General features: G+C 37.8%; 1 protein-coding gene across 2 annotated transcripts in view; it reads right to left on the minus strand.

The window, feature by feature from the left end:
• Positions 1–23,157, minus strand: part of STXBP4 (syntaxin binding protein 4) — a 66,801-nt gene that overhangs the window by 12,865 nt on the left and 30,779 nt on the right. For both annotated transcript variants that reach the window (XM_084218472.1, XM_084218473.1), the window contains 4 exons: positions 21,044–21,160; positions 20,475–20,524; positions 19,214–19,344; positions 2,699–2,756 (listed from right to left, as the gene is read on the minus strand). In XM_084218472.1, the coding sequence (XP_084074598.1) occupies positions 2,699–2,756; positions 19,214–19,344; positions 20,475–20,524; positions 21,044–21,160 (356 nt within the window). The remainder of the gene's footprint in view (positions 1–2,698; positions 2,757–19,213; positions 19,345–20,474; positions 20,525–21,043; positions 21,161–23,157) is intronic.

Here is a 23,157-nt window from a genome sequence, read left to right on the forward strand (position 1 = left end):
ATTTGATTTTAGTAAGACACTTGAACTAGAGTTTTTCCTAGTGCACACTGAGCTGTAATTCAGAGAGCCTTCCATTCCAGTTTGCTATTCCATGGTAAAGCTGTAAAAATGAGCTTAATGCCCAGCCCAGGCTCAGGTCAGTTTTAGCAGGCTAAAGGGTGGTTTCTCACACTTGCAGCACTGACTAGTCCTGACAATCTGGTTGACTGAAAATAATTTACTGAGGCTGAAATGATTTGCTGGATAAAAGTGGTGATTTCAAAAGTTTTCCTGAAGTCAAGATTCATGGACAAGATTCAGCTTTCCCTGGTAGCTACAGGGAGCTGCTCAGCCCGATGTAAATGTTTTATTCATGTCAATTATTCACATAAGTGGGTTTCACTTTAGTGTGTAACACAAGCCAGCTGGTTTGCTTCTTTTAAACTCTGATTTCTCATGCACCTCATATTGCTACACCCCTTCAGAGATATTTATGGAAATTTTACAGCAAGCTGTCTCAAGCTTATGTGCTATTAAAATTCCTTTCTGGGGTGTTTACTGCATTAGATTTATAATGTATAGATTTATGGACTCAGCTACTCGATGGCCCAATAAAGCATGTTGGAACTGAAGGCAACTGCTAATTAAAATAATATTTGATTGTACATTTGTATACAGGAAGTGGGCTAGTGTTGAAATACTCTTAAGCCCCTCATGGCCTTGGCTGGGCTAAAAATGAATGAAAGGATTCTAAAGTAGTATAAAAGGATTGACATTCACAGCCAAAGAGAACAAGAAGGTTACAGCATTAGTACCAGGGCTGTGAAGTATCAACTATTCTGATAATCCCCATTTAAACAATTAAGATTAAATCCTACTGGAAAGGATCAGCTGATAAGATGGCCCCTCAAGCTAAGTTCCTTCTAGAAAAAGGATCTTTTCAGTGCTGGTTTTCACCCTGAAATCTCCACCATTTGGTGTTAGAAACAAGGGACTCTGCAAGCCATGCTCCTTGCTCCAAACAGTTGACAGCTGATTTCATACACATTACAGAGTGTAGTAAGAGGTATGGATTGCCAGGCATGCAAACAGCCTGGCTTACACTCTGCAAAGGCATTTGGAAACAGCGATGAAAGCAAAACAAGGAAATGGTTCAAAATAATATTGGTTACCATGATGTGCTATTGAAATGCTCAGTTAACTCCATTCTAATGAGCTGTATTGAGACCTCTAACATCACTTCAGTGTGGAGACCCCACTCAGAACCTTTTAGCCAGTGGTCATGAAGGGTGATTTCACACCCTTCTCTGCCATTCCTCACAAAGGAATGGCAGGCAGAATTTTTTAGGACAGATTTCTTCCTCACAAAGGATTGGCAGGCAGAATTTTTTAGGACAGATTACAGAAGGTAACAGCAATGGAAAACCTGGGCACTGTCACCAGAAGCAAATGAAGAGAGTCACTAACAGAGATCTACAAAAATTCCTGAAAAAACTTTTTAATGTGAACTCCTGAGTTCCAATCTGTAGTTGCAGCAAGTGGGGATAAGATGCAAAACATCTGATGCTTTCTGCAAATTAAGCTCACAGCACCTAGAGTAGCTGAGATTCTAGTGTTGCTAATAAGCATCTGCTTGTCACATCTGCAATGGTTCAGCATTCAAATGCAGAGCTCAGAAAGACATGTCTGCACATATCCAGCAAATCCAGCTTTCTGCTGAGCCACTGAGATACACAACTATGACAAACACAGGAACAAACCCAAAAAACCCCAGGGGAGATGCTTCAAGAATGTGTCATTTATCTTCTAATTCTAAATTTTATTTGCTATTATTGATAATACCATCTTCAAGCTCAGTTTCCAATCACACAGATACAAACCCATAGTATTACCCAGAAAAGAGTCCAGCATCCACTTTAACTTCCCAACTGTCCTATCATGGCTCCCTGCATGAACAGAGAGCCCAAGGGAACAGTGCTCTATTTTAATAGTTGCTCTTGTATTTATTTCCATTGCTATGAAATTGGCTTTTAATTCACTTGAATTTCCTAAGCCATTTTTCTACCTTTTTTTTTTTTTTTTGGTAAAAATCTCATGTAGTAACCCACATCTGTCTGAAAATAAAAGGCACCCTTTGATTAGAGCTGGAATGCAGGATCATATACAGTGTGTTTGCAAACCTCTGCAGAAAAAAACATGTCTGCTTTAATACATCTTGCTCCAGGCAGCACGGGGTGAGGCAAGGACAGCTGAGCAGTGTGCTTGAAAAAAAGGAAAAAAACCCTGCTTTTCTTGGCCACTTAATGCATCAAGTTCAGTGTTATTTACGTGACTTTTGGAAGAGTTTGGGATAAAAGTTATTTATTTGCTGCCCTTCCTCTCTTTTAGGAAGCTGCAGAATTCCACCTGCAAAACTGTGTTTCTGGCACCTATAAGAATTAAGCACTGTGGAAATTTAAGCAGCTAGAATAACTTATTATTAACTAGATCATGATATATATGGAATGGAGGTGAATTATATTTGTCACCATTTCCCCCAGTCTTTTAGAGGAATAATAAAAGAAACCCTATTATATAAATTAATCTTCACTATATTCTAGAAAAAACAGCATACTGTGCAATATGCAATAAATTTTTCCATTAATTCTAGTTCTGAAAATGCGTTTAGCTTGATGTGCTTCTATTTCAACTCTGACCCATTTTCCCCAGAACTACTCACTTGATAAAATATTTGATTCCATCAGCTGTATAAGCCTCTTCCCATCCATAAGGCAGACCTAAGAGGAGATAAGGAAGTAAGAAGTCTCTCAAAACTCAAGTGACACAGAAAACATATTTTTGAGATAGTGCAAGTTACAATGCCATCATTTCAAACAATGTCATAAAAAGTGTATAAATCAATACCTACTTTTGTAACAGATACTAATATAAACAAACAATTTAACAAATACTTGCTAAGCCACGAAGCTATTAGCTTTGATAATTTGATGATACATTTATTACCAGGTGATACTTTTTGATAAGTATCATTTGATGATACTTCTATAACTAGAATGCTCAGGAATACTTCTAGTAGGGTACTATTCTATATTCCTTTCAAAATTAAATTGTCCTAGCAAATCTTTACCTTTTTAATAACTATTTGTTCAAAATTAACTCTTTGTAGGGTTTGAAAAGTGCTGGAGAAAGAAGCATCAGTCCCTGTGTCAAAATGCTCTTGCTTTTGTGATACTGTACTGTAAAGTACATAATGGCAAGTGTAAGGTCCTGAAAAACTGTGTGTTTTTTGAGATTAGAAATATATATAAAATTTAAATAGGCAAGAAAAATTGTTCTTAAAATGTTTTGCCTGAAACTCATCTTGAAATGTTAGTGTCTTAGGAGTTAAACTATTTTTGTTCAAGTCCCAGTGTATCTCAAAGACCAGCTCATTAGAACCATCTGTGAGTCTGCTTTTGGTTTAAAACTTTTATTTGGAAAATGTTTTGGACTGCAAGCACCATCTGAGCTTTGAAAGCTGCCTCCTCAAGGACTGCCCTAAATGCACATGTTTATTTTTTTTAATTTCTTTTTAAAAAGGATGATTTTCTTCTGTTGTCACACCTTTGTCACTAGTGTGGTTCTTCTTAAAAGTCTGGAGAGAGGTAACTCCAGTTCTCCAGTATAAACAGAGTTCATGACAGCCACTGAGTAAGGACTGGGCACGCTGGAGCTGGTACAAACCTCCTGGGAGGGAATTACACCTGTAGGCACCCAGCGAGGAGCAACAAGGAACCACAACTCCAGAACTCAGGAAGAGAACTTGAGAACTGGGAATTGGAACAACTGTGATCAGTCAGTACAGCTTGGAAAAGAAAAAACCCATTGGATTGATTTTTTTTTTCCTATCAGTCTTACCCCCATTAGTCACTTAAATCAGGCTTTTTCCCATTTTCAGTTTAGAACAGATCTATACAATCTGTTCCACAAAACACACTACCCACTACCTTTCAAAGAGAATAATCCACAGCTACTTCCCTTTAAACACAAAGTAGCTGCTGTGTAGCAGCTCTCAGGCTCTGGCTCCATTATGAAGGGAGGAAGAAAAGGATGTTTAAACTATAAATATGCTAGGCATGCTCACTGGTTCTTCCTTCCTCTCCCATGAAAGATGGGGCCTTTATCCAGCATGGATATTTTCTGATTATTTAAATGGCAATGGGATTCATCCCTCAATTGCTTCCATCTGCCCTGGCCTTTCCTTTTTCCTGCATGAAATATGCATGTCCAAATAAATGACAACGGATTTGCTCAATTATGAGTGAAAGTCCAGCATTGGCTCTGTGCTTACATGGATCCCCTACATCCCCTGTTTCATTTAGCAGTGATAATTGCACTTTTTCCCACTGGTGATTTGATTAAAATGATGGCCTTTTTCCTCTTCTAAATGAAGAACAGTACACAGCTAGCAATAACTGATGCTCTGTACTCTTCCCTTACCTACTGAAAACTTTGCTTTTCAAATACACTGAATACATTTGTCACCTAGAAATGGAACTCTGGAAATATCTCCAGTGCTTTATTTGCCTTTTTGACTTGGTATGCATTAGACTGTGTATCCTATCCATTCTTTGTATGCTCCCACATTCCACCTACATCTATAGGTTTTTTAATGCTCTTATTTTCCAAATTTTTTACTTGCTCTCCACTAGGTTTTTAGTGCTCTTCTGTTTATTACTTTCCTTCCCTTTCAGATTTGTACTTCTGTTTCTTGTATTTCCCCTGCTAGCTAGGAAGCTCTCATGTTTTGCATTGTATTTCCCCAGACACCATCTCCACTTCCTCCAAGCTCACTGTCTCCATGAATCATTCATAAGTTGATCTATTCCTCCTGCTTTATTTTTTCACACCCTCCAGGGTCAAATTTGTTGTTTGTCCCAGGACTTGCTTTGAAAGGCTGCTAAGCTCTCACCTGGAGTAAATGGGAGGTAAAGGAGCTGAAAAAGACAGAAAAACAGTCTGAAATATACAGGATTTAGCCTACATAAACTCCAGTAATCTCAGATTTCCTGCATATTTATAATCTCTAGTGTGAACTGCTACAGTCTCCTTGATGAATCTTCATAAATAATATATTTGGCTTCAGTTGTCTGCATAGATCATCTTAAGAAATCACAGATTTACAGTATTTAAAAACTAGTTCATTTCAGCAGAAAATAAAGGTTTCTTGCTATTCAAATACTTGTGACTATTTACCTTCTGCAAGGTAAAGAAAAGGTAAAACTGCAAAAGCAATTGTGCTTGCAAAAGGAAGAGCAGTCTCCTGAGAGAGAGCACTTTAGTCAAAACACACAATAACCTAGCAGCATTTCGTTCTGAGTATGTGCATTTAATTAGGGTTAATGCCAAAGAAATGTCTGTAATTCTCTGTGACAAACACAAGCAAAGAACCACTTGCTGTTGTTTGTTTGTGCCCCAGCAGAGCCGGGCAGGGTCCCTGGGGACTGCTGCCCGCTGGGATAACCACTGCTCTGGGTTATAAAAAACTGAGAGGAAATGAAACCCTCGGGCAAACAGAACCTTCCTGATCCCTGAGAAGTGCGGAGCTCATCGATCTTTATCACCTCCTTAGCTTAACAGGACAAAACCTGCACCAGCACTGACACTGTGGGTCCCAGGAAAAAAAAGAGATGAGCATCAGCACGAATTATAAACCTGTAGGAAGTGACAGACATGGAAGACTTTGCCTGCAGCTCCCAAGAGAGAATGTGTGTGCTCTCCCTCAGCGACACTGCACATGGCATGATCCCTCGTGTCTCTAAAGGAAAAAGGGGGAAATACCTCATTAGGTATTAGGGGGAAAACCTAATTTTTTGGGGCAGTTATCAAACCTAGAAACTGCAGTAATGCAGTTGGGGGATTTTTTTCCCCCCTAAATAATCTAATTTAAAATTATTAAAGCAAAAGATCTGTGGAGATCAGCAGATGAAAGTACCAAAGCAGATACAACAGCAGAACACTCAGTTGACTCAAAACTGCAATCCTGACATCAAAATACTGCAGTCCATAAATGCTCCATTTTGCCTAATTTTTGACAAAATCACTCAAAGGAAATGAGATGTTTAGAGCCTATAGTAAGAATCGCTAAAAACAAATGCACTGTGCACTAGGATTCAATCTAGATTTGCCCTATTTAGATGCTGCAAGATAAGTGTGTCTCTAAGTGCTTTCTTTTGGCCTTGGGGCCAGAGTTTAAAACCCTCCTTCCATTACAGGAGGCACCAAATAGCACTGATGAACCTGGAAGGAGTGCTCAGGGACAGCTGCCTCCCAGAGGTGCTAATCTCACCCTACTGCTCTTCCCTGAAACACAAAGTGATTTCCAGCGTTGCTCACACCTTTGTTATCCACCATTAAAAGCGTCTCTGGCTGGGATTCCCTTCCTGTTAAGGGTAAACAATCAGCATCTGGAATATTAATTCCAGATTAAGTTTAAGGGATGTAGTATCTATCTGCAGTGCTAAAGCCACATTGGACACACATTCTGTATCACAATGAACCATCCTTTGATCAGCAACAGAAACAAGGATGTCTTTGTTACATATCCTTTTGTGACTTTTTCAGTTGTACATGTCTTTTTTACATACCAGAGTATGGGCCAGCTCATACCCTTTATTTATCTCCTGATAAATTATTTGTATTTTGTATCAGAGTCTCAAAAAAGATTTTTTTTTTAAGGAATGGGAATTACCTGCTAAAAGGGTTTCTGATACAGAAGATTTGCTAAAGGACATTAAAACCAGTTTTCTCTGTCACCTGATAAATGGTGGTTGAATTCTGATCTTTTTTCAATAGCCACCAATTTCAGCTCTTATCCACATTTAAACCTTCCTCCAGTGGTTTCAATAATAAAGGAAAAGGTAATTAATTAAGATCCTCAATGCCTTTGGCCCTTTTCTTCTGAGCTATTTAAGCAATGCAAAGAGGATGGAAGCTGAAGGTCTGATTTGTTGGTTCTAAGTTGCCTGGTTTTGGACTCCTGAGTGCTACTGGAACATGGAATATCCCAGAGATGACACCAGAGGTATCATGGCGTGAGACTAGCAGAGGAACTCCTCTGTGACTTACGTAATTTGACACAACTAAAACAAAAATCTGCAGAGAAATATCCACCCTTGTTTGTCCAGAGTGTTCAGAAGGCTGCAGCCACAAAATGGATTTCTATGTTTTGAGGCTATCAATAATATAAACTGTTTTTTATCAATAATATTCCTGCTTTTTTGTGAATTAAATCATAAACACTCAGGTTCAGGAAAACAGCTTTCAGAAGTGAATATGCACTTCTGGCATTTGCTTGTGTGTCACTTCAGATCATTTCAAGTGCTCTTCCCAAAACCAAATATGTTTCCTTTCATAACTAATACTCTGCTGAGGGGACATTCCATTCCTTTTTTTCACATATCAAATTCCATTTTAAAGAAATTGGTTTTTTCTTTTGTTTTTGGTCGCTTAATAAAACAGAGATGACTCAGTAGTCTTCTAGCAGAGACATCTGGGAAATAGTAGCAACTGAAACTTCTGCTGATTTGGACTATGGTTGGCAGATTGGCCTGTGTCCCTTCAGTCTGTTCCTAGAAACCAGGCTTCAGGAACAGCATTTGTCTTACTTTGGACATTCAGGGCATGGTGAAAGATGAGCTTGTGTTTTTCCACGGCCTATTAATCATAACATATTGACCCATCTATGTTGGAAAACTCATGAATCTTGGATTAAAACAATTACAACTTAAAATTTAGGAGGAGTTATTAAACAGCTTGTGTTTCCTGCTGAAGGATTATATGAACAACTTTTAGATCTTTTTGGTAATTCTGAAATGACACACTGTTATAAATGTCTTTCTTCTATTCTAATACTTGTCTGTGAAAAACTTGGTACAGTTAATTAGAAACAGTTTGAATACAAGAGCAATTGCAATTTATGAACAATGACCAGTCAACTGACTAAAATTTAAGGAAATAAGAATGACCTCAAACAGCACATGTGGTCAGACATTAGTACAGACATTTTCCTCTCCTACCTAACAAGGAAGGAAATCCAAAGTCAGAACAAACTCTGCTCAATTTGAAATTCTTCAGCAATGAGTGAGAGCCACAGTCACCTGAGCAATGAGGTTCCTGCTGTGTCTTTAAGAAGGATAAAGAATTACCTTTTAAATTGTACCTTTTCAGAAGCTGAATATTGGAAATACAACAGGAAAAAACCCCCAAAGTACATATTTTTCAGAGAGAGTAATTATCTACTTTCACAAAACTCTTAGGTGCTTAACAAGATAAGAAGCAAACAGAGGAAGCAATGCTCATTTTAATCTGTGCAGGAGGTTAGTAGTAGTCAAAATAATATAAAATAATTACCTCTTGGATCAAAAAGTAATTCTTTACCAACTTGCATCAAAAAAACCAAGCTTATTTCAATATGCTTCTAATCAATTGGCTTCCAAAGTTTTTCCACACACACATTTGATAGTAGGATGTTCAAAAAAGGATTTTGAGGAGGCCAAGATACCATGAAGCTGCTTGCCCCTCAGTATTACAACATTTCAGTCATGGGGCAATATATGCATTAGCTCAGGAGAGCATAAACCTTCAAAAGTGAGGGATAGTGGAAGCTGGGAGGGGTTCCAGACAAACTTCTGACCAAACACTGGATTTTGTATAATCCACCGGCTCTTACTATTTGCTTTAAAAAATGCATTTAACAAACTGATTATCTGACACTGATTTTTGTAATTTTCACCTACACTGCTTCTTTCTAAAATGCTACTGGCTGTCCAGTGAAAGTACAAAAGGATGCAGTGATCAACCACTCCAAATTATTTGGCTTACTGTGGTCAAGAATCTGTTGATAAGGTGGAGGTGAAAAATCAGAAAACTGCAGAATGCAGAAATCCACCTCTTTCACAGAAAAGGCTGCAAAGAAAAAGAAATCATACCAGTGTTCCATATCCTCCAGTGGCTCCCATCTGTTTTGTTTGCCAAGTTAAAGATGTTTTGTTTTATTTTAGTGTTAAAGGCTTCTAGAGCCGAGTCTCAATTAGTGACACAGTGTGAGAAATGCAGTACCCGAGGATCACAGGGCTGGTGCTGCTCCCTGCTAAGGTTGAAAAATGGTAAACACATGTTCCCCATTACATTTTTCTCAGCCCCTTCCAGTTTTTTTTAAAAAATATTCCTTTCTATGAATTAATTGCAAGCTTTTTTTTGCAGTTTCCCACTATTGACTGTTAACATGATGCTGTCCACTTGGGATGAGTCAAGAAGGCATTATTGCTTCCATGCTGACTGAACATACTGCAAGTTACTTAGTAATTTTTGACGAACATTTGCATAAATTAAACTGAAATTAATTTTGTTTATACCTATGAATCTCGAACTGCTGAAGAGAACACAGGGAACACATAATTAATTCTTAAATTAGGGAAACAGTCCTGCACTGGGGAATTTTACACAAATGCCATATAGGCTAAAAAAAGTTAAATTCGTGGAAGAATTTAATCACTCTGGGGAACGTTCTTGTTCTGAATTGGTAGAAGCCACTTTCAGATTATTAAAAAGAACCTGGAATAAGCCATTCTTATTCCAGAAATTCAAGGCTCTGCACACAGGCCATTCACCACCAGGATCAGGTAATTAGGAATAGCCTGGAACACTTCACTGTATGTCCCAAGAAATCATTCCTTTTCCCCCAGTTTCCCTCTTTTCTCGCTCTCTGTTCCGGAATTCACCCATCTCCTTCCCTTACTGGATCAACTTCTCTTGTCAGCATCTATTGTGCCATCCACCCCCTTCCATCACTGTCAGCTCCTGCTGCTCACTGACGCATGTGATCGTTAAATGCAAGTTTAATTAGAAAGCATTCATTGGTAACAAATTAAAATGACTGCCTAAAATTAGAATTGAGCAGAAATTGTCTGAGATTTTAAAAGCAATAGTATTACATGATATGCCTTTATTGCTAAGTAATATCTCACTTTTTTTGCACTGATGATGAAATTTAACTGCAGAAGGGGTTGGCACGAACCACCTACAATTGAGAGACAGAACCATTCTCTGCTCAGCTCATCTCACAGCAAGGACTGACCAAAGGAATATTTTTTCCTTTTGAAGCAAGAATTGTAAGAATACATCAACTCAAGACATCCTTTTAGCCTGATATAAAAAAGCCTGTAGCTACACACAGGTAAAAGAAGGGGCTTTAGAAATAATTTTAAACATTTTAGCAATAATGGTAAAAGTTCTTAGAATCTAAGATAGATTTCCTTTTTTGTTATAAATCCGGAAGGGGAAAAAGAAATCACAAAGTGCCTCCATTTAGCATACTGAACTTTACCTGAAGCGTAAAGGTAAAACTTACAGTGAAAGGAAAATTTCTGTTACCAAACAATACCCACAGCAATCCCTCATGCCAGGCAAAAATCTCCCTCCTTAACTCCCAGTTAATGATCCATATGCCTCATGCCATGAGGTAACACATCTGCTGTGAGCCATACATACATTTTGTGCCTCCTTTAGGTCTCCTTTACAAGCACCAAGTAATTATGTTTTCCTCTAGCAAATTCTCCTTAAAACACACTTTTAAAAAAGCTTCCTCTCTCATTCTTGGCAATCAACTTTCCTTGTACTTCTTTCCATTTAAATGAACACGCTTGTGTGCTGTATGTGTCTGAGGAACTCTGCTGCCCCTCAGCTTCTCACTCCTACCTACTGAGGAGAAGTGAAAAAATGTGACAACTGCAGGAGCTGACAGCAAAGCCTACGAGCCCTCTGAGACAAGATGAGCCCTGACAGCTTCAGCACACACTGATTCCCAACAAAGGGAATGCTGCTCATCCCCCTTCCCCTTGTCAGCATGAATCCAGATCTCTCAGGAAGCTCAAAGAAAATGCACTCAGCCCTGCCTGCCAAAAGCACACAGAGTGTCTCAGATCAGCTCCCCTGCAATGGTCACTTTGGTTTTGGTCACCTCAAACGATGGCACAGGTGCTCGCTGACACCCAGCCCCACAGGGAGGGCCTGGGGTATCCCTGGCTGGATCTGAGCTGGCCCTGCCAGTCCAAACAGGAGGATGTCAGACTTGGATCTGACCCCTCAAGGATAAATTCCTGTCCCACCAGGGTATTTTCTGGCTTTCAGACACTGATCTGGGGCCGAGACCAATTCCTGCCTCCCCGGGTATCTTCTCCAACTTGGGAACAATTTGCATCTCCGTGCCACAGAATTTCAGAGTTTGTTTCCTCCCTTCTGTCAAAACACCATGTTATAATGAAGGATTAATATATCAAAATTCTAAGCATTATGTCAACAGAAATTAATAGAGAGACAGTTTAGGAAGTATTTACCATCCAGTAAAATTGCTCAATCTGGAGAGTTTTGACTTCAGTTACCAAGAGCAAATTCAACTTGTATGGGAAGAGGCACAAAGTCAACTAATTTTTTCATGGAGGGGTCACAGTCTGAAGGAAATAAGTCTGCAGACTTTTAATGAAGTTTTTTTTTCAGAGATTAAAAATGCTGGAAATTATCCTAATGAGACTGCACTAATCTTGTTAGGTCATCTGTATTTTAAGATATAATAATATCACTTGTTTTTCATTATTAAAATGTTTTGATTTGAAAGTCAGGACAGGCAGTGCCTATTCAAAAGCTGACTCATCTTTTCTCATTAAAGGTAAGTGAATGGAGAGAGAATAATTTGCTTTTCTAGCAGCAACAACAGAGTTCTGAAATCTAGGTCACATTAAAGAACTGTCTTGAAATACAAGCTTTAGACACTGAATTGTGTTTCTCCTTGCTGTGAAACACGGGGATTAACATGCATATTCAATCACCAATAAATCAGCAGGCAGCTTGTTCATAACTGATATTTAAATGTATTTTTTGATTTGATCAGGGTCTAAAATTATTCTGTCCTTATTAGTGTCAGCTGTTATCTGGCTTCTCTGCTTGTCCATAATTACTGTAATGTTCTGATTCTTGGACACCACATTAAGTAAGCAGGGTCTAGTTCCTGGGCCCTATAACAACCCCCAAGTAAGGCCAGTTAGGTGAAAAGAATGTCATTCCTCATCACACTCAACCACGTGGGTTTAGTCCAAGGAAGGGGAGTTTGGGGATAATTCAGGATTTAAAACCCATTGGTAAAAGGACCTTTCTTTGAAATGCCATTGAAAAACAAGATTAGAATTTTGTAAGGGCTTGACTAACTGGATCAAATGTCTGAAATAAAGAGGGTGCAGCTGGATAAAGATAACAACAAAGTGTTGTATTCAAGGTGTGCATAATCAGCTGCCCAGAGGGAAGTGGGCACACCCAAATGCCTCTGGTTCTGGGAGTAGAAGAAGTCCAAACTGCACAGGAACCAGTAACATGGAGCTACTGGGGAAAGGAAGCACCATTTGGGACATGGTGTGAGTTCCTATTAAAGCAAACAAGGTTATTCAATTTTTGTCTCCTGCAGGAAGCTCTAAAGTACAGAACTCAATATAACTCTGATGAATTGGAGAGAAGTCAGAGAAATACAAAGGTAAGGAAGTGGCCAGGAGAGAGGTGGTGTACAGAAAAATCCAGCAAACTGGTGTCATTCATTTGGGGGAACAGCAAACAGGGTGGAGATGCTACATGGTCTTCAAATATTTTAAATGCTGCCACTAAGAGGAAATAGTGGGGTCAAGACAAGCAGTAACAGGCTTTAACCACAGTGAGGAGGATTTCAGCCAAAGAAAAAGGTATCTAGTGGCAAAGATAATTAAGGCTAGCAATAGCTGGCCCACAGGAGCAGTGGGAAATGCTAGACAAATACCTGCTTGTTTGTGCTAATAATAATAATTTGTGTTGCTGGAGGCACATGGATGCACAGTCTAATTGCTGCAGGTCCTTCCCAGCTGAATCTTTTCTGATGCCTTGTTGGCAAAATACTGAGTGCTACTTTTCTACACTTTTGTGTAATTTACAATATATGGAGACATTTGTTCTGCTTCCCAGTTGCAAGGCATTTTTATGTCTTGTGTTCATGGAGGTGATACACTTTAATTATATTATGCATCAAAAAATTCCTCTCCTGTCTCCTTGAAAGCATTTCTTGCAAACCCAAGGTAATCCTGGCCAGAGAAACAGGGTTTAGGGAATGTTATTAAGGCTTGTCAGACAGCACCTGTATTCACACCCCAACATTAACACTAAAACCAAACAAAAAACCAAAACCAACCAGGCAAAGGTGAAACAGCAAAATGGGGTTTTTTTGGTCTTGTTTTCTGGTTTTTTTTGTTTGTTTGTTTTGGTTTTTTTGTTTTGTTTTTTTGTTATTCTTTATTTTTATATTTTAATATTAGTCTTGGTTTGGATGCACTGGCATAACTTATTTCTGTAACATTACAGGCACTCCTTTTAAGTACAGATAAGCACTTAAATATTAGTATTTCATCAGTGATGATGCTTACAATTTAGCAGCCTTTTTTTTTTTTTTTTTGAGTCAGGGAACACCACTCAACATCAAAACCTCTCCCAGATTATCATAATAAATCTTGCAATTGAAAAGAATGTAAAAGAGTCCAGGTTCTGCAGACAAGCTATAAATCAGTGATGATACTTTTGCAGCTCAGTGGCTGATGACCAAGGACAGCCTGGAAACCACAGCTGTAAGTGTAAATCACCTAAAAATATGTGAATAACCATGCTTCACAAAATGAATGTGGATCCAGCACACAGCAGTGAAACTTTGCATCAGACCTACAGAACTGAACTGCAGCAATGATAATAAAGAAGGCAAGAAACCAACTCATTAAAATGTTCTCAGAACCCTGAAAGGGAGCCTATGGCTGTCTGTGCTTCCTCATCAGTCACTCCTTTCCTAATGAAGATTTCCAGGTCAGACAGTGCAAAGCTGCTCCCTGACACTGTTTCACAGTCCAGGCATTTTTGTTCAATGACAAGTCACTGCATAAACATCACACACAGTAATGATAAACCAAAAGCAAAGAATTTTAACAAGTCACTAATAAAGTGACAGTGGAGAATAGCATCTCCAGTGCAACGCTAAATTCTAGTAATTGTAGGATACTGCCCAGAAAGGAAAAAAAAAAAAACCTCCTTTCAGGATTTCCTATCAATAAGACACTTAATGAGAAAAAAATGTAAATATTAAATTCAGAAGACTTTTGTTCAATCCTTGAGTTTTTGTTGCTCCTACCTACAAATGAGCAAGTCAGCTGCTTCATTACTCCAATTCCTTTTTAAAATTGGGGTAATAATTTTAATCAAGATGTAGGAATCATGTCAATAAAGCAGTTTGTATCAGATTTACAGACTGGAGAGAGAACAGACTTGTCTCAGAGGTCTAGTGCTCCCTTTTCAAATTAATTTTTACACACACTCAATTTCATTTATAGCAGAATTATTTTCAATACTGTACAGTATTACATTTCTTAGTTGCAACATTTATTTTCTGTTGCAATGAAACATATTCAAATTCTTGGACAGATTTTCTTTTTGAAATTACAGTTATATGAACACTGTCAGAATTACAACTCTTCTTTTTTTTTTACCAGGCAGGCAAAATTGGACATTTAAATGATTTCCATAAAATTACAAGTCTTGCTGCAAGTAAACAGTTATGTAGAAAAAAGCTTTTGCATTCTTGCCTGCATCCTTGTAAAATGATATTTAATATGATTGTTTTTTTTTTTTCCTGAGGATTACAGAAGCCATTTTCCTTGTTATGCAACTTTGAATTCTAATTTTTATGCAAGTACATAAATTGTTCACCTTTGGGTTTCTTACTGTGATCTGATTTGCAATGAATCTAAAGAGTTGCAGAAAAGCTATCAAATTTTTAATGAAACATTCCCATTTTCAAAATAAGACAAAAATTTAACAAGGTCTGTAAAATAATGTGAAACAGTTCCACTTCTCAACTTGTATATAACTGATGTTTATTGTAAAAATTAAAATAATTAATTCTGAGATTTCTAGATTTTCTTTTTAATGTCAACTCAAATAAGATTCAACAGCAAAAAGCTCATTGAATAACTTATAATATTATTACTTTTGACAAAAATGAAACTATCTTGCCATTAAGTATCTTTGTTTGGAGGGAAAAAAAAAATCAACCTTCAGGGACTAGCAAAACCGTGAAATTTTCCTTTGAATAAAACTGTTGATAAATTCTCTTTTGGGAAAATTCACTTTTTTTGTTTTTGTTAAAAGTTTCAAAGGAATAATACATATTAATGTCACCAAATTAATATTTTCTAGTGGAAGTACTGTCTTAGCTAATGTTTAGCTGACAAATACAAGCTTTTTACCTTTAAAGCACACAGCAGTGATATTTATTTTTTTGCTACCAAAAACTATTAAAAAGGGAGCTGTGCAGCTGTGTTCAGGATATACTCTGTATAATTTATCAGGACTCTTCTATTTCTGATTTCAGTAATTCACTGAAATATTTATGGCCTTGCCAGAACAACGAATACATAGTTATCTCTTTAGCTGTCATTCTGCTGCCCCTTCCCAGGCAGCCCTTCCAGCGAGGAAGGAAAGGTACAGTTCTAGCTCATGACTGTCAGAGGCATTCCCTCAATGCACACTCCTCCCACAAGCTGGACCTTGCAGAAAATAATTTTGCCTAATACTAAAAATACAAGAAGATACAGTATCTTTAATATCAGGAGCCAAACTAACAGAAGTTAACCTGGATGTGCCTGTCCATGCCACAGTTACAGCTGGATTTTGATGTACAGGCAAAAGACAAAAAGGGGAGGGGGAACAGCTGAGGTTCTGGCTGATGAACTACAGCCAATTACCTGCACAAAGTTACAGCACTGCTGTGTTCATAAAATACAAGATTCAAGAACAAAATAGCAAAAATGTATAAATAAATAATGTATAATAAATATATCAAGAAATAGCATTTATTCTGTTGTAACAGACAAACATACCAGGCCTGCAACAAACAGAAGAAATATGAATACTTAATACTACTAGTCCTTTTCAAAATAGGAAAATTGTTATTTGTGAAGCCTTGTTACTCTATAGCTTAGCTCTACCCACGCTGTCAAAAGAACAGGAAGGGATAACTGACACTTTCCTGACTATGGAATGGTTTTGGCATTTGAACATAATATAACTGAAAAATCCCTAAATTGAAGAAATGGATAGATCCAATATTTCAGCTTTTAATGTCAAAGATGTAAGGCATTGCCCAAAAATCAAAAGCAATTTAACCATCAAGAGAACAGGCACTAATGGATGCTGAGCAACAGCAGTTTCTATTATCTTCTTTTATCTAGTCAGCATTCAAGGAAAATGAATGTAAGATCCAGGCAACTAAACCTCTGTCTGTAGGATCTTCAAAATCAAATGCATAGCGACTGGCAAGATCAATATGAGTAAATTAAGTAGGAGTTTTGGAATCTGTATTAATCTGGAGAACATTTGAGTGAACTTCGGCGTGATTGCCTCGTGTTAGATCCCAGGCTGAGAGCAAATTACAGGAATGTGATGGGATAGAAGAGCTCGAAATTCAGTGCTTGAGTTCCCACTGAGTGGAGCACTGGGCTTCAGAGCACTTCCTGGATGTGGATGGTTGGAATTGTGTCAATTACAGCAAAATTCTGTATTTTTGGACAGAAGTGTCAGAGGCAGAGGGAGGAAATCGGCAGTCAAAATACTCAAAAGCTGTGTTATAGGAGTGCCCATTTTAAACGCTGATTGCCTGCTCTTTGATGAGGAGATAAGTATGTTCCAGGGTTAATCAGATTTTGGTCATTACCAGTACCCAGTAAATTTGTAATAGAAAAGAAGAAAATGCTATCACTATTCTTTTTAGCATGATTTGCACCATATGGTCTACTAAGTGCAGGCAGCAACTACTTTTAAATGCTGCAGTTCTTCACTGAGGCATTATTAGCCTCTGTATGATGAAGGTAATTTCAAGTGTTCAGGAGATGCTCACATTCTGTAAAGCAGAATGGCCTCTCAAGGCTTGGTTTCTAAAAAAAGCTTACAGTCCTTAAAGAAGATGAAGAATGGCTCTTTCAAGGGATGAGCCTGATTATTCCGTTTATTACTTCACCATTTGCATTTTGGGATCTGGAGGATCCTGAAGCAGTAAGCCTTGGAAAAGGAGCTGTTGTTCTTTTTCCAGAGTCTTCGCCTGAAGAATCACCAAAGTGCCTTCACAGAGCTGTCACTCAGCCTGCAGAGCTGAAAGCGGATCTGCAGCAGTATCACAAGGCAACATGTTCTTGAAGATTTTCAGGAATACACTGAACTTCTTCAAGCCTCTTCCCTCAGGCAAAATGTCAGGCTATTACAGAGGAAGGGGATAGTTTGTGCAGATAACTTCTAAATATGTCGTTTTGACCTGGTTGTCAAGGAAGATTTTTTTACACAGGAAGCAGTTTTCTGTTGGCAAAACACTCTACAACCTTTTCTTGGCACCCAGACTTTGTTTCACATCTACTGTAAATGAATCAAAGAGGAATTTTGGCTGGGGCTCCTTCACTTCGTATTTACAAGAATGAAGCAAATAATGAAAGAGAAGTTCTATTTAGAAGGTAAAATGTATCACAAATGTTTCCCAGACAGAAATTCTGATCCACTGAGCAACCTCAAAAATATTCACTCCAGTTCTCTCTCTAAGAATTCAATAACAAATTATTATGCTGTGGACACCTTCCTGGGAAAAGGGAACCCTTCAGTCTGCACTGTTGTCTCTATTACACTTTTCTCTTTGATGGATGATATTTATGAAAAGCCACACACACAAGAGCCCCCTTTCTATGACAGTCCATCTGCAAGAAAACTTCAGATCACATGGAAAACATTTAGTGAGAAGCTGGCAGAGAACACTGCAGAATGCTATTACATAGCTCCTTCGCCTTAACTACTTTTTTTTGGAGGGAGGGGGAGAAAAAAGCCAGTGAGGTTTAAAGCTTTAATCTCATACCCAAGCTTGTCAGAGCCCAAATCTATCTGTAACGCTCTCCAAATCAGAATGAAATCAGAAAGATGACGTTCAATCTTTAAATCCTTCTCTGCAGACCTATTTTTAATTCTCAGGTTCATAAAATGGATCCCTGCTGAGGCTCCAGAGCTTTCTAACATGTATTCTACCTATTATGTTTGACATAACCCCATGTTAGAATTCAGCTGCATTTAAAACCAAAAGTTTTCTTCGCACAGTTTTCTGTGTAGTGTAATAAGACCAATTCAGCGTGACAGAACTATGATTATCATTGGTGGAAAACCAATTACCTCCTCTCCTGGTCACTGTTATTCCTTTCACTCCATCAGTAACTCTAACTCTAATATTCTGGATGCTTTTGACAAATTTTGCTTTCTTTACACAGAATGAGTAACAAATTAAGGCTTCATAAATAACATCAAAAAACTATTTTTCATATCTTATTTTCTCAACAACCATTTTTTCAGTCTCTTTCTAAATTAATTCCTGAACAATCAAAGCTATTCAAATATTTGATACAATAATTATGGACAACCACAATTGACCACCTTTCCAAAACCTCCTATGATGTACCATTTCTGTAAATCAAAATTGGATTAGAACTGACATGCCTGCTCAACTATAGGCAAATACCATCAAAGTAAACAATCATTTCAATGATCTGAACAAGGAATTATATGAAAATTCAAACCTGTTTCTTAGATTTTCAACTGATGCAGTTTATTACAGTCACTCTCATGAATTACCATCATTTTCACCAATGGGAACAGCTTTCTGTTCATCACCTGAGGACATACATGGATATCTCCAAATGGAACTGCTGCCTACATTCACTCCCTACAGCAACAACATCTTCATTAAAACACTTTGATACATGTTCATGTAAATCTGGCAGAATAACATTTTGTAAATATTCCAGCATGAAAAACAGAGCATTAAAGTAATGAAATTCTGCTAGTTTTACATGATTCTGGTAATCTTAATATTCCTCACTTTGGCATTAATTTTCTCCTTTAAGTTTTCCTGTGAAGAAATGTACTCTGGAATAACTTTATATCCTAATTATAGTTTGATGAAGATGCAGCCTGAGCTGACACTGAACCTGCTCTGTCCTTCCATGCTCGGAATGATTTATTCAGCCAGTTCACATCCAATTTTAAATGAAATGATCCATCTTCTTGGCTGATGAACTGATACCAGATTTCAAAGCACACAGAGATGGACACACTCACTCACAATCTACTTCCAAAATGGCACGGACAGACTTGGCAAGGTCCCTGGCTTCTGCTGCAAGAGCTGCTGTGACCGTAGGTCCGACCCTTCCCAGCTGAGCCAGAAGTGCTTTAGTGGACAATGATCTCCTGTCACTAAGATAACAAAAAAATAAGTGTTTATTTGTAATATGAAAAAGGAAACTGCTCCTTTTAATAAGGTAAACTTGTTTTTCTAAAGTGGTTTTGGTCTCACTGTATGAACAAAAAAGATTCATGCTCCCAAATCAGTGAGTTTGCCCCAGCAGCAGTCCTGGCTGAACAAAGAAAGTATTTGGAAAATTCAATTCAAATAACATTCAGAACTCAAAATGCAGTGTCAAGGACTCAGAGGGTGTCAGGAAAGGAACTTGAATGGAATTTTCATGCCAGCATTTAAGAAGGGACACTGCTTCTTGGGACCCAACTCTTACCTCCTCTGCTGTTAGTGAGTCAGTTTGTCACCTTGGCTTAGTATTTGAAAATTAATCCAGTCACTAAAATAAATTCTGTAAACTTCATAAAACAGACAACATTGTTGTTGTGTGCAGTGCCAATGGGAACTGCATCTCACTGATTATCTACGATATCCTAGTTGGTCTGAGTCTGCCTAGGTTTTTTGAAATAAAGTTCCAGTTCACTTGACTTAAATACATTTGATTTGCTTGAGAGCTGTATTGAAAAAAAAACTGCAGGGAAGAGCCTGAACAATTTTACTGTTACATAAATATTAATGAAACGCTATCTGCGATATATAGGCACAATCATGCCAGTTTTCTGAAGGACCAAAGGCTGCTTAAATCTCCTTGAAAATTCCCAGCAGCTGTTTAAACAAGAAAAGCAACAAAATGTAAATGGATATACATTTTATCAATTTATTTCTATGCTACTGTATTCATTGTGATGCAAAATCACTGAGGAAAATCTAAAAAACAATATTAAAAAATTATAACCCACTGTTAAGGTTCCTTGCATTTTAACTAATCATTAGTACATCATAATTACTTTATGGAAAAATCCAGACAATCATAGCTATGTAATTACTAACTATTTTAATTTAATTCAGAGGTTTTTAATGAAGCTGTATCCTGAAAGCCTAATTTATAATTCATGCCATTCCCTCTCCTTCAATACAATGACACTCAGAACTATACAGCAAAAATATAGGAAAAAACAGCTAAAGGCAATTTCTTGAGACTTGGAAACAATAGTAGAGTTTTTCACTATTAATATTGCTATTTCATTACCTTAAAATTGTTGAGGATGTAGAGTTATCTGAAAGTATTTCATGCACAACCTGTTGGTCATAGTCAAGAAGTTAACAGCTTATAAATCAACACAGTCAAAAAGTTAATACCTTATAGTCTGATGGTTTATTTGGGGGTGGGGGACTTGATTTGCAATTAAAGAGTCTAGTGTCTCCCAGCTAGAACTGCAAAAGTAAAAACCAAAATATTATAACCCCTTTAAATGAAGTAAATATAACAATATCACTTATTTCGTTGTTGTTTCATAACATGCCAAAGAATTATCAACTATTAGCTTTTCTGCCTTTTTCTTCTGAGGAGTTTCACAGAAATTGATAGAGTGTAAGGGGAAAATATTATCTGATCATTTTCATTTGTCCAGTACAGCAAAACCCAAAGATCAGGTAAAGCTCTAGATGGATCTGCACACTTACACATCATCTATATTTCTAGGAATGAAAGGATCTCTGCAAACTGGTTTATAGCCATTTTACTATGCTCATTCCTCACAAACATCAACAAAACCCTTTTCCAAATAAGATACTGTTAAAAATGAAAGGGTAATTTACCTCTACAAATTGTAGCAATTTTTCAGTGGCCACCTCAAAGGTCTTCCTGGCTGACTCTGATTTCCGTAGCTGGCAGTCAAGCACTGTAACTCTCTTCCTCAAGTCATGAATGCTCTCCTGGGAAAGTATTTTAAGGCTTTTATTCTAATAATTTTCCCCTCAGGGATCACACAGAGACATAGTGTGAACAGAGTGTTTGGAATGTTTAACACGCTATTTTCTACATTTCTGTAAAACATAAAACTGGAATGCCTGAGCAGCTGGCAAACCAGCTCCAAAATGCAAGAGATTTTCACAAATGATAGAAAGGTAAATTAAAATTCAAAGATAACAACAGGGATAGGGCTGAAAATTAAGAGAGTTTGAACTGAATGTTGACTGGATCAGAAATACCAACCTTATGGTGACACTATCTCAGCAGGGTGCATAAACAGCCAGAACAAACTCAGTTCCCCAGTCTGCATCCACACATCCGTTGGCCAGCACAGTAATTATGGCACATCTTGGAGGAAATGACCCCCCACGAGGTCTCTGCATGCACTTGTATAACCTATTGATCAGTGTTATGCATCCCTTCCTCCTTCAGTACTGAAGGTGTGAGCCCTTTTAGATCCAGCTCTGGAGGCTCTGGCTTTCATTAGTTCCTGGCACTGTTCCTGTGACAGGACCATGAGTAAAGTCCTCATGTGTACCTGGGCATGCCTGTTTAGCACAGCTGTCTGCTGGACACAAGATCTAGAAAGATCTCTCCAAAATACAGAAGATGCACTGTAGTTAAAAATAAACTTTTTCATCACACTGCAGGTGATCATTCTGAAAGCCCTTACTAACTTTACTGGAAGAAAATAATTTCGTATATTCTGTACAAAGCAACAGAACATCATCCCCCTGAATGTCAAAGAATCTGTTGATTCAAACCCCTTTTTTTGGTAGTTTCACTGTCCACTCTGGAGAAGAAGCTGGTGAAAAAACTCACTCTTTCACACTAAAAAGGTGAGAGGGACTAATCTGATTTTTATTTATGCTCAACATATGTTATATTCCATTTAGTGAGTGTGTTTTAGGGGAAGATTTATTCAGGCATTAAAGAAAAAAATCAAAACAGGTGTGATCCTGCCTGAAACTTTGCCCCTGTAACTGACTCTCCTTTTACAGCAGGATGAGGACAAAAAGCTATAAAATGGATTTGGCATCTACTTAATACTGCTTCTTTTGGATTAGAAATGCAGAGATTCAAATTGCCACACAGACATTGTAGTACTCAGTCAGAATTTCAGGAATTCAAGCTAGAACCTCTGGAACAAACCTCCAGGAAAGCAACCCACACTCTATGAATTTCTTAAAATTTGGCTGTTTATAGAAGTCCTAGAAAACAAACAATAATGCAAGAACACCTGACATAAAAGATGGAGCATCTCACCCACATGTTGAGACAGAACATCCAGGGTGTGATTAACCTCATCACTCACAATCAGATGATTGGAATTCCTCCTGGGAGCCACAGGGACTTCCTAAGCTGTTCTCTGCAAGCTTGTTTACCCCAGAGCTTGACTTCATCCTCTAATGTCTTGAAATATTAAATTAATCTCAGGATGAAACAGGGCAACATTTCAGTAGGTTTTCTTCACCAGGTCATATGCACATTCATTTTTCATGAGAAAAACAAGGTAACCTCAAATGCCAACCTGCTTGCACTTGTTCAAACTGTGTCTAAAAGACAGGTCAGGAGGTATGAAAAAAAAAATTTGAAGTGCATTAAATATTTTATTTCTTAGCCTGTTGCCTTGCTGGAGATGAAGTAGACTTAAAATATAAGGTTCAATTGATTTTTTTTTTTTATTTGCAGGATTAGTAGCATTCAAATGATTACCTTGATTAAATTTAAATTTACTTTGAAACAGGACTGGACTTTACACGTTTGCTATTTGCCTAACAGAAACATAAACCTGAAGGCCATTTCCACAAGAGTACAAAAGCACACAAATATATGCAAGGTGTAGTCTTTAAAGACAATAGATCTGCAGCCCAGAAATGATTCCATGCTTAATGCTTGAGATGTGCCATTCTGACCTATAACCCACATAGGAGCTCCTGTTTTTCAAGCCCAAAGATGC

This window comes from Fringilla coelebs, assembly GCF_963513975.1.
Source record: "Fringilla coelebs genome assembly, chromosome: 19".
Lineage (NCBI taxonomy): Eukaryota > Metazoa > Chordata > Aves > Passeriformes > Fringillidae > Fringilla > Fringilla coelebs.